Raw genomic sequence first — 15162 nt, forward strand, 5'->3', positions numbered from 1 at the left:
CTCTCTCTCCCTCTCTGCCTCTCTCATGCATGCTCACTTTCTCCCTCCTCTGTTCTAGCAGGAACCAAAATAGGCCATGCAGCGAGGCGGGCGCCAAGGTGGGTAGGGGGTTGTGCACCGAGGCGAGCAAGGGTGCTGCCAGAGGGGGAGCGAGGGGGCGGGCATCAAGGCGGGGGGGGAGGGTGGGTGTGCGCTGGGGCAGGCGGGGGTGTGGTGGTGGTCTGAGCAGATGGGTCCGTCGGGAGGAAGGAGAAGATTCAGTCTTCTTCATTTCTCTTTTTTTTTTTGTTTTAATGCTTTGCAATTCGTGTGGGATGTGTGATTGTCCATGTAAGCACTAGTTCGGACGAAAAAAGTAAATCAATGAGAGAAAGTCATCGAAAATTATCGAAAGGATAATATTAAAATGATTCAAAAAATTTGAAAATTAAAATTTAGATTTTTATAATTTAAAAATTATTTAAAAAATTGATATTATTTAAAAGCTACATACATAATTTACCTCATTTTATATTATATTGTTGCGGTCAATCCTTTGTTGCGCCCGTCACCAGTGAAGAGCACCTGCAAAATGAAGTCCTCATAGATCAAAATTTTGTCCGACGAGGATCCTCCGATGCTTAAGTCAGAGAGGAGGTTGGTGAACAGCAGATAAAGAGAATTTGAAATGGCAAAGTCTTTGATCAGAATTGCCCTTACCCGTGCTGCTCATTTACCTTTCTTTTATAGATAATTCTGATGTAACCATCGAGCACGTGATCTCACTTTTTATAGTGCTAAATTATCGAACCATGATCATGAAGTTAATGGGTTATTTATGCCCACTAATAATCATGATACATAGTCGATAACCGTTTATAATGGTTAGGTGTGTTGTGAAGATTGGTCGTCTATATGTCGGTAATAATGATAAGTCAGTAGTAGATCCGAATAAGCATCAGTCGATAACTCTGATATGTCGACGGTCTTTGGTTAACCAAGTTGTCAGTTGCTGGTTGATAGTAGCCGACTGTAAGTCGGTCAATTGATTGTAAGTCAGTGTAATGTATTCATGTGGTCGATGTAGAGTCGGAGTCGGAGGTCGGTTGACTTATCCTAACAGTTACCCCTCACTCTCAAGTCCAAGGTGGTCCAACATATATATTATCACGTGGTCTGTCATGTTGGACGAAGAGAGTCGTCACGTGTTACCTCGAGTCCCGACTCGACTGGTGATCTTTATGATTTTTGGAGTACGAGAGTTCTTCGGTTATTTTGCTGTTTTGATAGGTGTGAAATCATTATTGAATTGTTATTTCGACAGGATAATTCAGCACCAGACATCATTTCAGGAAGATAATTCAGTGCCGGACAATATAATTCTGACTAGTAGATCTTGGCCACGTGTCCGAACATCATTGGGTCGAAGCTGTTCACATAGATAATGGTGAAGTGGCACGATCAGGAGTAGGTGCGTCAAACCATCCGACTAATAGTCAGTCCTGATGTTGCCACGTGTCGTCATCTGATGAGATTTCAATTTGATCGATTTCATCTGGACCATTGATGGATCCTATATATATAGGGTCGTTTTCAGTCAAACTTTTACTTTGCATTTTGTCACCATCCTCTGCTACGGAAGCTCTGTCGGAAGATCGTCCTAGTACCAGAGAGCTCCAGGGTCTCTTCTCTGCCTCCTTTTTTTGGTTTTCAGATCAAGTTTTCTCATCCTTCTCCCTAGGTCTCTCTCCTTTGGATTTTCATTTTAGAGTTCTCTAGTTTTCCTTCTTTATGGCTAGGGTTTCTTCTTCTCGAGATAGTCAGTTGAAAAATCTGATTGACGAATCTCCATCAGATCTGGAAGTGGAAGCTTCTTTCCTATTCGAACCTAATGTTGAACGACTCCGGGAGTAATATCATATCTCAGAGCAGTATCAGCTCTTCGCTCCTAGCTTTGATGGTCGGATGAACTCCCCTCCTCCGGGCCAGGTTGCCTTCTATGTCAAAGATCTTCGGGCCGATCTTCAGTTTTTGATTTCGGAGTTTGTCTGGAATCTTCTCGATTACTATGGCTTTTACCTTGCTCAGCTGGTGCCGAACTCTATTCGGCTGATAATTAGTTTTTCTTTACTGTGTCGGCTCATACCGACTGAGCCTCATACTTCTCTTTTTCGAACTTTCTTTGTTCTTCGATCTCATCCTAAGGTCAAGAGTTGGTGATTTTTCAATCCGAGAAAATACCTTTCTTTCATCACCGATCTTCCATCGTCCATTCATGGATAGAAGAATCAATTCTTTTTTGTTTCTTCTCCTTCTTCCTGGGGCTTTCTTTCATGCTGAGGTGATCCGAGGACCGGCCTCAACGAGAATAGTCGGGTAGAGGTCGATGATCGAAAGGATTTTCATCGACTGAAGGACATGGTAATACCACCGCAAAGAGAGCTGATGACTGAATAAGCTCTCTACGATGTCAGGCTTAGTTCGATCACCTCCTTAGGTATAGCATAGTTGACCACTTTTATTTTTACTTTGTTTATTTTTGAATTGTATTGATTTTTTTATTTTGATTGCAGCTATGCAGTCGAGGGCACGAGTATCGGCTACAGGTATTCGTCAACATGCTGCCAAGAAGAAGGCAGCATCCGAAGCTGGACCCTCCCGACCGTTGAAGAAGGGTTGGGCAACTGCTTCATCTGCACCAGTGAGGAAATCCGACGTACCATCGGCGTCAGTTCTTGAGCCAGTTTTGGCGTTGTTGGCTCCGACAACGCTTCCTGAGCTGTCGTTCATTGAAGGTAGAGTGGCAGGAGAAGATGGAGCTGTGGCAGTACCGTCGGTATCTCCACCAGTAGAAATTCGGACCGTGGTGGAAGTCGCGACCGAGCCTGAACAATCTACGGCTACACCAGTCGTTCTTCCAGCGGAATCCTCTCGGGTGCAGTCGAGCTCTGACTTCCCCGCATTCTCAAGTGCGGGGCTGCCGACAGAAGATCGAGGGAAGGCATCGGCGACTTCGGCAGACGATGGATCATCGACAAGTCACTCGATTCTTTTTGACATCAGAGTTTTCGAGGGTGAGTCAGCCTTGGCCAATCCGATATTGGCCAGGCGGCTCATCCAAGCTGCTCTTCTCCCAGTTGATCAGGAGAACAGGAAAAATCAGATTGTAGCCAAGATATTTTCTTCCTTTTATCCGACGATACTCGGGGTAAGTTCTTCAATATTTTTTTTGATCTGATCTAACTTGGTTCATCTTCTACTTTCAGTGGACTCATACATGCATGACCTGAAGATCGGCTATCGAAAGATTGCAGACTTCCATCGATCATGGATGGATAAAGTGGTGGCCGCCGGTGCTGAGAAGACAGCTGCCCTTGAGCAACTCCAAGCGATAATTGAGTGGGAGGTGAAGCTTCAAAAAGAAGTCTCCCATTTGACCGTCGTTCTACAATCTTCTGGAGCCAAACTTAAGTCGGCTCGTTAAAATATTTCATCTCTTGAGCTGCAGATCAAGAGCAAAAAGTATTCTATCCATAGGCTTCGATGAGAAAGAGATGACTGCATCGACGAACTCAAAGTCGAATGTGGAAGACATTGGGCCACCTTGAAAAGGTTGGCACTGACCGATGATGAGTCGGCTTCTGCAAGAGCTAACGCAGAGCTGGCGAGAGCGGAAGCAGAGTCAGTAAGGAAAGCTTTGAACCAAGCCGTCGAGAACTTCAAGAACTCTGAAAAGTTTAAAGAAGAAATTCTCGAAGGTGGGTTCGCTTCTATTGCGTCGGATACGAAAATGATCGAGGTGTGATCGAAAAACTGTACCCAAATTTGGACTGGAGCAGCATCATCCCTCCTGTCCCGAAAGATGGAGCTATTGGAGAAGAAGCTACATCGAATGAAGATGCTGCATCGACTGCTGAAGTGTTGCACCGACTGCTCCAGAAGATATTCCAATCGTCGATGCTGTGCCGGAGCAAAGAGATGGAGATGACGATTGGTGATCGATGTAATGTTTTCATTTTTTTTGTAATCAAAAATTTTTGTAATCAGATTTCGGTCTAATTTTATAATCTTCTTTTCAATGAATGAAAAAAAAAAATTTAAAGTATAGATTCTCTTTCCTTGGGTATCTTCAATATCGTAGAATTATTATTTGACTACCAAATATCAATCGGTAAGCTGAACGTTCAGTAGTACTTATAGAATTCATCCGTTAGTCGAATATTAATAGATATACTTTACCTTTAGGTATTTGGATAAACGGTGATAAGCCAAATATCCTTCGACCAACTATAGTTAGGTCAGTATATCTAGTTATTTGATAATCGATGACAAGCTGAATATCCTTCAATCGATTGTAGTCAAGTCAGTATAATTTCAATCCAACCTAAGTTGTATTAGTATAATATTTCACTTAGTTAAAACTAAGTCGGCATAAATAGTCATTCGACTAGATTCAATTTTTACAGTGAAAAGTCAAAATATAGTCGGTATCGAAATACAGTCGATATTTTGATTTTTACAATGAAAGTTAAAATATAGTTGATAGAATTGATCGATCTAAAATCACCTTGTAGTTGCTCAAAATTTTTGTGATTCTAAAATTTAATATTTCATTATGAATACTATACATGTGAACAACTTTATTGATTGTACATCTTTAAGTTGTCAGCATTCCACATTCGTGGAATAACTATTCTTTCAAGAGTTTCTAGTCGATATGCATCCAGTTTAAGTTTTTCGATTATTCTGTAAGATCCTTCCCAATTCAGAGATAATTTTTTTTGATCCAGCGATTTTGAGACTTCTGCTTTCCTTAAGATTAGGTTTTCTGGACGGATAACCTTCGGCTTAACTTTTGCATTATAATACCGGACTACTCTTTGTCGATATGCTGCCATCCGAACTTGAGCTTGTTGTCAGACTTCTGAAAGTAGATCTAGATCGGCTCTCTGATATTCTGAATTGCTCGGCTCACTGTATTGCTCCACCCTCGCCGATGGTAATCCGATCTCAAGTGAGATCATCGCTTCTATGCCATAAGCCAAATTGAATGACGATTCTCTCATTGGTACACGTGGAGTTGTTCGATAAACCCACAAGATCGGATATAATTCTTCCATACAAAGATTTTTAGCTTCATTCAGTCTAGTCTTGAATCCATATAGAATTATTCGATTTGTTACCTCCACCTCTCCGTTGGATTGTGGATGGCCGACTAATGTGAATTTGTGCGTAATGTAAAATTTCGCACAGAACTCTTTGAAGTTCTGATTGTCAAATTACCGACCATTGTCAGTGATGATGGTGTGTGGTAGATTGAATCTATATATGATTGATTTCTGAATGAAGTCTTCTATCTTACTTTCAGTAATTTATGCCAGAGGTTCAGCTTCCATCCACTTGATGAAGTAATCGATGGCGACCACTATGAACTTCTTCTAACCAGATGCTGAAGGAAAAAGATCAAGTATATCGATTTTTCATTATGCGAAGGGTCATGATGCAACAATTGATGTCAATTGACTAACCGGTTGGTGTTGTATATTTATATATTTCTGACATGATCACACCTTCGGATAAGTTCAATTGCGTCTTTCTTCATGGTGGGCCAATAATATCCTTGTCGTAAAATTTTGTAAGCGAAAGATTTACCTCCAAGTGATTTTCACAAATCTCTTCATGAACTTTTCTAAATGCATAGTCGGCATCTGTTGGTCCCAAGCACTTTAGTAAGAGAAGAGATGATGACCTCTTATATAATTGATCATTTATCAAAATGTATTGTGAGGCCATCCATTTGAGTCGTTTGGCTTCTGAGAGATCTATTGGGAGAGTTTCATCAGTTAAGTATTGGACAATCGGATCCATCCAGCTTGGTTCATCAGTGATTTATAACACTTCTTCGACTTTATCAATACTCGACTGTTCAAGGCATTCGACGAATGTCCGATATAACGAATTGAAAGAAGTAGTTGCGAGTCACGAAATTGCATCGACTCGAGCATTTTCTATCTTTGGGATGTGAAAGATCTCAAAATATTTTAGGGTTGACATAAGATCTTTCATCTTCTGAAGATACTTCATCATAATGACATCTCGAGCTTCAAATTCACTCTTGATCTATCCAGCAATCAATTGTGAGTCGGTGAAGACCTTCAGACTGTCGATATCAAGCTCCTTGATAATTTTTGACCGACTAAGAGTGCTTCATATTCGATTTGATTATTCAAAGCTTTAAAGTTGAATCAAAAGGCATATTCAGTAATAACCCCTTCAAAATTGGTGAGGATGAGACCAGCTCTACTGTCCTGTGCATTAGATGCTCCATCAATATGCAACACCCATGCCGACGTTAAGTCAGGTTCGGGAGTCGTGGCCTATTTTATTTTTTCGTTAGCTTCATCCTCAGGATTATTATCAGGTATTATATACTTGACGATGAAGTCGGTCAAAATTTGCACCTTCATTGATGGATGTGGGCGATATTGTATATCAAATTTATCAAGCTTTATTGCCCACTTTGCCATTCGATCTGACGTATCAGATCGGTGTTAGATTGCCTTCAACAACTAATCTGTCAAGACGACGATTGGGTGTGCTTGGAAGTATGGACGAAGTCGTTATGATGATATGTTTAGAGCGTAGATCATTTTCTCCGCTCTTGAATATCTCACTTCAGCATTGTAAAGCACGTTGCTAGTATAGTAGATTGGTCGTTGAATTCGGTATTCATCCTATTGGACAAGCACCGAACTAACTGCCTCCATCGATGTCACCAAGTAGAAATATAAAGTTTCTTCGACCTTTGGCTTTGTAAGCAATAGTGGAGATGCAAGGTATCTTTTTAGATCTTTGAAAGACTGTCGGTACTCGTCTGACCATAAAATTTTTTTTGTTTATCTTAAGATTTTAAAAAAAGATAAACATCTTTCTGTCGATCTTGAGATGAATCAGCTGAGTGTGGCGATCCTTTCATTGAGCTACTATATCTCTTTCTTGAAACTAAGATGCTTCATGTTGATGATAGCTTTTATTTTCTCAGAATCGGCTTTGATTCTTCATTGTGATACGAGAAATCTCAGAAACTTTTTAGAAGTTACTCTAAATACACCTTAGTCGGATTCAGCTTCATCTGATATCGTGGAAGTGTGTCGAAGGCTTCTTCTAGATCTCGAACATGATCCATAGTTTGAGAATTTTCATCAACATATCATCCACATAAACTTCTATATTTTGCTCGATCTGTGCCTTGAAGATTTTATTGACTAGCCATTGGTAAGTAGCTTTGATATTTTTTAAACCGAAAGGCATTACTTTATAACAGTAGATGCTTTTATCGGTTACGAAGGCTGTGTCCTCATCATCTTCAGGTACCATCAGAATCTGATTATAGCCTGCAAAGGGTTTATGAAGCTTAAGAGTCGGTGTTTCGAAGTCGCATCATCTAGCTGATCAATCTTTGGTAAAAAAAACTATTCTTTAGACAAGCTTCATTTAGATTTGTGTAGTCGATGCAGATTCTTCATTTTTTATTGATTTTTCTCACCATCACCACATTGGCAAGCCAGTCAGGATAAGTAGCTTCTCTGATGAAGCCAGCTGTGAGGAGCATGTCGACTTCTTCATCGATGACCTTCTGTCTTTCAGGAGCAAAAGATCTTTTCTTTTGTCTCACTGGCTTAATCTTTAGATCGATATTTAGCTGATGAGTTATTACTTTCAAAAGAATGCCTGGCATATTAGTAGCTGACCAAGCAAAAATATCGACGTTTGCTCTGAGTATGTTTATTAGTTACTGCCACTCCAGATCAGACAGCTACGATCTAATTTAGACCGTTTTCTCAAAATCTTCTTCTTTTAATGGAATGGAGATCAGTTATTCGGCTGGTTCATCCATTTCTTCATTCTCTCTTTGGTCCAATTTATCAACGGACAAAGAGTCTTCAGGTTGATTATTTTGTGTGGAAACTAGGAAGCAGCGTCGGGCGAGTTGTTGGTCTCCATGCATCTCTCCGACTCTATTTTTTGTTAAAAATCAGATCAACAAATCATATGTCGAGACCACTACCCTCAAAGCATTAAGATCAGGTCGTCCGAGTATGGCATTATAAGTCGAGGGAACTCGAACAATCGTGAATGTCAAAAGAACAATACTCTATTGTGGTTCAGTTCCTGCGGTTAAGAAAAAAGTAATTTCTCCCTCCACAATAACTGCATCTCCTGTGAATCCGACCAATAGCGACGAGACTCTTCTAAGTCGATCAGTCGATAGTCACATTCGAGAGAAAGTCGAGTAAAATAAAATATCTGTCGAGCTGTCATTATCCACTAAATTTTTTTTTACATCATAATTAGCTATCATTGTCGAGACAATGATAGCATCATCATAGGGAGTTTAAATTCTTCGAACATCTTCTTTCAAAAAAATTATTACATTATCGAGTCGTCGTTTGTTTACCGACTCTTCTCTGAAAGTTGCCTCCTAGTTCTTCGATCATCCGGAGATCATGTTGATTACTTCCGCCATTGGTTGGTTGTTGAATGTTTCCACAGTTTGTGGCTGAGGTTGTTGGTTGGTGAGAGGTTGAGTCGGACAATCTCGTCAAAATTTTTTGAGATAACCTCGTTGAATCGGGACTTCTATCTCATCCCTGAGCTGAATGCACTGTTCGATGTCGTGACCATGATCAAGATAGAACCGACAGTATTTCTTCCTGTCACAGCTCCTCGATGGTACTTTCATCGGTGGAAGATATCGTAGATACTCCTCTTCATCGATCTCCATCAAGATTTACACACGAGGAGCAGAGAGAGGAGTATAGGAGTCATACCTACCATAACTGCTTAGCTTCCGACTCTTTCATCGAGGTGAAGCTCTTTTATTGGTAATTGACCGACTTGATTCGATCGGAGCTCCACTCTTCTTCTTTTTTTTTTTTAATTTTTTTCTTCTGTCTGATGTCGGTCAGAAGCCGCTTCATCCGCGCGAATGTATGCGTACGCATGCTCTAAAAGTTTAGCATAGATCCAGAGGAGAGTTTTGTCTAGAGAGTAAGTAAATCTGGATCCTCTCAAATTCCTCTTCATGGCTGATATAGTCATGTCTTCATTGAGATTTCTGACCTGAAGTGTAGCTACATTGAAGCGAGCCACAAAGTCTCTCAATATCTCTGTCTCACCTTGTTTGATTGAGAAGAGACTGTCGGATGTCCGTGGCGGCCTTCAGCTAGTACTAAAGTGAGCTACGAAAGAATGCTCGAGCTGCTCGAAAGAGTTAATGCTTTTCGATTGAAGCTCAGAATATCAGGCTCGAGCAGCCTTTCAAAGAGTTGCCGAAAAGTCAATGCATAAGAGGGACGTCGGTTGTCCCTTGGATCATCATGAGAGGCTTATAGCTCTCCAGATGATCGATCAGATCGATGGAGCCATCGTATGGCTCCATTTGTGGCATCTTGAACCGAGATGGAATCGGCTCATCCAAGATGCGCTGAGAAAGAGGTTGGGCAGTATGAAAGTCGTAGTCGTTGGAGGACTGCCGATCTTCCATCTGAAGTCGAGCGAGCTAACGATCAATCTCTTTAAATTTACGTTCATAATCGTCAAGCCGCCATTGTTGGAAAACTCCAAGGGTGGAACCCCCTGAAGAACTCGAAGAGGGAGAAGCAGAACGCATCCGCGGTCGTTTCTCCTTCTTAATACTATGTAAATGAGAAAGAGAGGGAGCACACCGTGAATGATGGGTGGCATGGTGAGAATGCCGAGAATGTGATTGCCCGTCTCGGTGGGAGTGTCAAGACGGTTGCTCCGGAGATGAGGAGGGTGAACGTCATGGAGGATGACGGCTGTACCTGGATGGCACTGACTGAGCCATCGGTTGCTCCACTAGCGGCTGCTGCTGCTGCTGCTGGATTTGTTGTTGCTGAAGGCTTTGAACCGCCTCCGTCAAAACCTTTATTTGCTGCATAAGTGCAGCAATCTGTGCATCTGTGGTAACCACAGGACATGAAGAACTGGGCTCTGCCACTGGAGGTGGGGGAGGAGGAACATCTTTTCGGCAGAAAGACTGTCTCGCCGATCCAGTCGAATGTTGAGCTCTGATTTTAGGCATGGTTGACTGTAATCTTCCCCTATCTGGCACGCCAATCTGTTGTGCCTGTCACCGGTGAAGAGCACCTGCAAAACAAAGTCCTCACAGATCAAAATTGTGTTCGACGGAGACTCTCCGATGCTTAAGTCAGAGAGAGGGTTCGTGAACAGTAGATAAAAAAAATTTGAAATGGCAGAATCTTCGTCCAGAATTGTCCTTATCCGTGTTTGCTCATTTACCTCCCTTTTATAAATGATGTTGATGTAACTGTCGAGCACGTGGTCTCGCTTTTTATGGCGTTACAATATCGGACCATAATCGTGGAGTTAATGGATTATTTATTCCCATTAATGACCGTGACACATAATCGATAACTGTTTATAACGATTAGGTATGTTCTAAAGACCGACTATATGTTGGTAATAGTGATAAATCGATAGTAGATTTGAATAAGCATCGATCGATAATTCTGATATGCTGACGGTTTTTGATTAATCAAGTTGTCAGTTGCTGATTGATAATAATCGATTGTAGATCGATTAACTAATTTTAAATTGATATAATATGTTCATACAATCGATGTAAAGTTGAAATCGAACATCGATTGACTTATCCTGACATATATGTTTCTCTATCTACAATCTATACGAGGAGGTTCCCTTCGTCTTCCAGGCACCGAACTTTGTTGGTGCTGGTTCTGCTCCTCTCAAGGATCACTGTCATCACTGTTGGAGGTTTGGTAGTCAATTTCATGGCGGCGCCGCGATAGTAGTCCAGATATCATCATCATGAATGTTGCAGGCTTGACATCGAGTGTCAGGTGCTGGGACGGACAGACAGTAACATCGACCCAGCAAATCATCATATTCTGCTCAAAGTGATGGCTTTACTGCTGTTTTTGGCTCTCAATAATCACACATAGCAACAGACGATAGCTTTGAACGCTTTCTGAAGTAACTTATTTCCTGCACTTGCTAATCCTGCATCCTGATAATCCCCTGTGCTTACCACTAGGAAACCCTGAGAGTGAAATGTGATGCCTAAAATGATGAACCAGACTGGACCGACTAGTAAATCCCATCAAATTTATGTTATATGTTACCTTTATCCATTTGGTCACCTATTCAGAAATCAAGTAAACAGTGAGATCTGCTCGATTTTTTAGCACTAGCTCGATTGCTCATACCATGTTTGCTTTTTCGTGTGGTGCTGATATACTTACATATCATTGTTGTTATTACATCTGCCAGCTCTTTAAATCATAACATATCCGCAAGGCACAGAGAATGACATTCCAAACAAACATTTATTGAGGAATAGTTAACATTCTACCAATCGAAAAAATATTTAATTTATAATATTGCATGGATTAATGTACAGGAAGAACCACGAATAACATTTTTTCATCCCTGAGATCTTTCCAATAAATTAAGGGTTAAATAATAACCTGAAATAAAATTTCATATGATACAACTACAACCAGAGAACAGATTTTTTTTTTTTTTGGCGAGCTGATAATAAAGCCATAGAGATCAAGAGAACTTAATGCTCTGTCTTTACTTTGACATCTCCATCGGGTAAACCACTCTGTGACTGAGTCAGTCGTTTTGATTCCTGCATGATAACAGGAAAATGCTTAAATAGACAGGCTGAAAAATGATGCCAATGAAGAATGAATAACACGACTCAACAGGGCGAGTAGAAGGTGGCAACGGTGTCATATATTGTATGGAACTGATAAAATATATTCAAAAGATCGGATACCTTTTGTTGGTACTCTCCAAACAAAAATGCGAAACATTTTATAATGGATTCCATCGTACAAATTTGTATTCCATTTTACAATGCTAAGGCGATACAAATAATGGTCATGCTCGGAACTTATTTCCTGAGACAGCACAGTTGAGCTGGACAAAAATATGCTGAATGAGAAGCAGAAAATAGAGGCTTCCTATTTCACAGAAAGGCTTGACAGTACTCGCAAAATTGTAGACAGACCTCTTACAGGCCAATAAAAAACGTAGGAACTCTTTTTGGCTTTTATGTTAATATTTGCAAGAAAAGAAAAACTAGAGGAGCACAACTTGGTACTCTGCTAAAAAATGTAGCCCTGTTCATAAAAAAGAATAATGTATTTGTGGTTGCCTGAAGTAAAGTTGCCAAAATGAATAAAATACTTGGCACACATAACTAGTTAGCAATTGTAACATTCCTAAGGTATAGTTACCCAACATAACACTGTAGAACATGAAGGAGGCTGAAACTTTTAACTTACTGCAGCAGAAGATGCGCGTATCTCTCTATAATTTTCCACTTCATGAGGAAAAGCTTGTTTAATCTCCTCCAAAAGGTACTTCCGCAAGCTCTATAAAAGCATACAAACAAGATAACCATGGTATAAACATGTTATAGGATGGCAAGCAAAATTGTGCAACAGCATTACTAAAACACACACACATATATATGTATATATAATGAGTAGAAATGAATTTGTTATGAGATATAAATCTGCCCCCCTATGGATGGGACTTATACGGCCCCAAATAATCTAATCACCAACAATAAAATACATCAATCACACAATTACAAGACCAGATGACACTTAATGATTTAATTTGGACTCTGAAAGATGAGAACTACATAGGTGATGAAGTTGAAGTTCTAAAGGGCAACAAAGTCAAAGTTGATTGTCGAACATTATGTCCAAGTTGACTGTTGAACGACTGAATTCACTAGAGTCTCATCTTAAAGATAACATATGCTGTGCGGAGCTGAAAGATCTTGAGCTTGGTACAAATAAGCTGGTGTTGATTGAGTCCTAACTCTATTAGGGACCAACTTTCTTTGTCAGCACCACCCCAAAAGCTTTGGGATCTAGTGGTCACCTTGGGTCGCATAAAGAGCCAACCACCTGTTGACCTATGCCAATAGTGAGATGAATTCATGACACCTTAGACTGGGTGAGCAGTATCCTAGCACCACGAGCAAGCAGCACTGGTTTAGAATAGCAAGTTTTAGAAAGTGTACTAGAAGGCTCCTTAAGCTTATTCCATATTAAATTATCAATTTTCATTCTAGGTATCTGCATAAAAAATTTATAGAAATGTGGGTACTAACCGGCATAAGGGACTTTTGGCTAATTGCAAGATTTCTTAAAATAGACAGCCACAGAGTTATCTTTCATGAAACACACTTCATGAGAAATAGAAGGAAAATCTATTTTTCCTAAAACTCATATTTCCAAGTTTTATGACCTGCTAGCTTTTCACAAAACTAGTTATATAGAAGGTAACAAATATATATTTGCATGAAGTTTATTGATTTTTGGTCTTGTATAAACTCATTTTAGTAAAATCTGATAACCAAACAGGCCCAAAGGTTCTCCTGGTATAAAGCTTTGAAATGGTCCATAAGCGAGTTTAAACTAATTGATCGCTTGGATGTGGTGTCCTGGAGGCAAAATCCACTAATATATTTGCATAAAATTGGTGATTAATTTCTTAAACAGATCACTTATATAGAGGCAGGCCTTAACACAATCGTAAAGTTACTCCATAGTACCAAGATGTCACAGGTTCGAAACATGAAAACAACCTCTCCGAATGCAAGGGTAAGGCTGCCTATATCTAACTTTCTCCAGGCCTTACAGGGGATGGAGCCTCATGCACCGGGACACCCTTTTAAATCACTTATGTCATGCACTACATGTGATTCTCAGATGTGGTTCAAATATTGCAGCATCTTTATTCGCTATCAGAACTTCAAAGAGATTTAACCTATAGCATATATGTAATTTTTACTGAATTTTTCTAGGAAGCCAGCAAGCCATTACCTTGGATGTTGGCATGGCTTGCAAAAAGTGGAGATATTGCCTTTGATAGATATAAAATGCGAAAAAGGATTTATTCACCAAGGAAGATTCATATTTGTTTAGTCAATCCATATAGTATCACCATTAAACTAAATATGAAAGAAAATAGCAACGATCATCAATGATTTCAAACAATATAGAGCGAATTCAAACCACTCCAGAGGCAATGCTATATTCGAAATTCATTGTGAGGAATGCCCTCTATTTACTGGTACAAACTATTCAACAAGATCTTCCACCAAACCCTTAAAAAAATTGTTATGCCCTAGTTTTTCCAAAAGGGGAATACCTTAAAAGCATCGGTCTTTCCTTTGGTGATCTGGTTCTTGGCAATGCAACTATTCAGGACATCCCTCGTAAACTCGTCCGGGTTCTTCCCATCATCAATCAAACTGAAATCCAGAAAACTTATCAGCAACAAGGTAGAATTTTCCAGAACGGGAAGCAATCCAAAGGGCAAAATTAAGAGCCTCACTTCACCACCTCCATTGGGACCTGGATGTCACAGTTCTCCGCCAGCTTCTGCATCGTGTCGAGTTCAGCAACAAGCGCGTTTCTTTGTTCACAACCAAAGGCAAAAAAAAAAAAAAGGAAACCCCTAAAGTTAGAGAGATTGGGAGGATGGGAGAGAGAAGAGTGGATAATAAGACGAGGAAGGGAGGGATTACAGGCGCTGGATAAGGGGGAGTTGGGAGGCGACGCTGAAGGAGGAGACGGTGAGGTAGAGCTGGTGGAGGAGGCCGAGAGTCATGTCGACCGAGTTGATGACCTGTTGGAGATTCTTGGAGCGGTTGTCCGCCGAGTCGGCGGCGGCGGCGCCATTGCCACCACTGACGCAGGCGTTGGCAATGGGGGTTAGGGCGTTGCCGACCGTCGCGGTGGCTCCGGCAGCGGACAGGCCGCCGTTGCCGGCGGTGGAGGAGGGGTTCGGCGCGGGATCCATTTCCCCTGGCGTAAAGCGAGTCTTCGCGAAAATACCACGTAGTATCGAATCTGGGATGTTAAATGGATTGGGTACAGCCAGTCATAGTCCGACCCGGATTAAGATTTGTTATCGGATCGGATCGTTATTGGATTGTTCCGCAGGATTACTAAGTTGGAAGTGGAACCAAGTAAAATTAGTTCCGGCTCAACATTTGATTCATTGAGGACATATTAAACTTCTATCTACCTAGAAAAGGCATATTAAGCTTGCCTCCTTTTGATTTTAGGCATTTTAGTTTTG

General features: G+C 40.7%; 1 protein-coding gene across 1 annotated transcript; it reads right to left on the reverse strand.

The window, feature by feature from the left end:
- Positions 1-11392: 11392 nt before the first annotated feature.
- On the reverse strand, positions 11393-14922 carry LOC105045996 (mediator of RNA polymerase II transcription subunit 10b). Its single transcript, XM_010924460.4, has 5 exons — positions 14606-14922; positions 14413-14493; positions 14227-14329; positions 12342-12431; positions 11393-11680 (listed from the first exon to the last, which is right to left on the reverse strand). Exons 1-5 carry the CDS (start codon positions 14878-14880, stop codon positions 11609-11611), a joined length of 621 nt encoding a protein of 206 aa, XP_010922762.1. The 5' UTR covers positions 14881-14922; the 3' UTR covers positions 11393-11608.
- Positions 14923-15162: the final 240 nt, after the last annotated feature.

This window comes from Elaeis guineensis, chromosome 5, assembly GCF_000442705.2.
Source record: "Elaeis guineensis isolate ETL-2024a chromosome 5, EG11, whole genome shotgun sequence".
NCBI lineage: Eukaryota > Viridiplantae > Streptophyta > Magnoliopsida > Arecales > Arecaceae > Elaeis > Elaeis guineensis.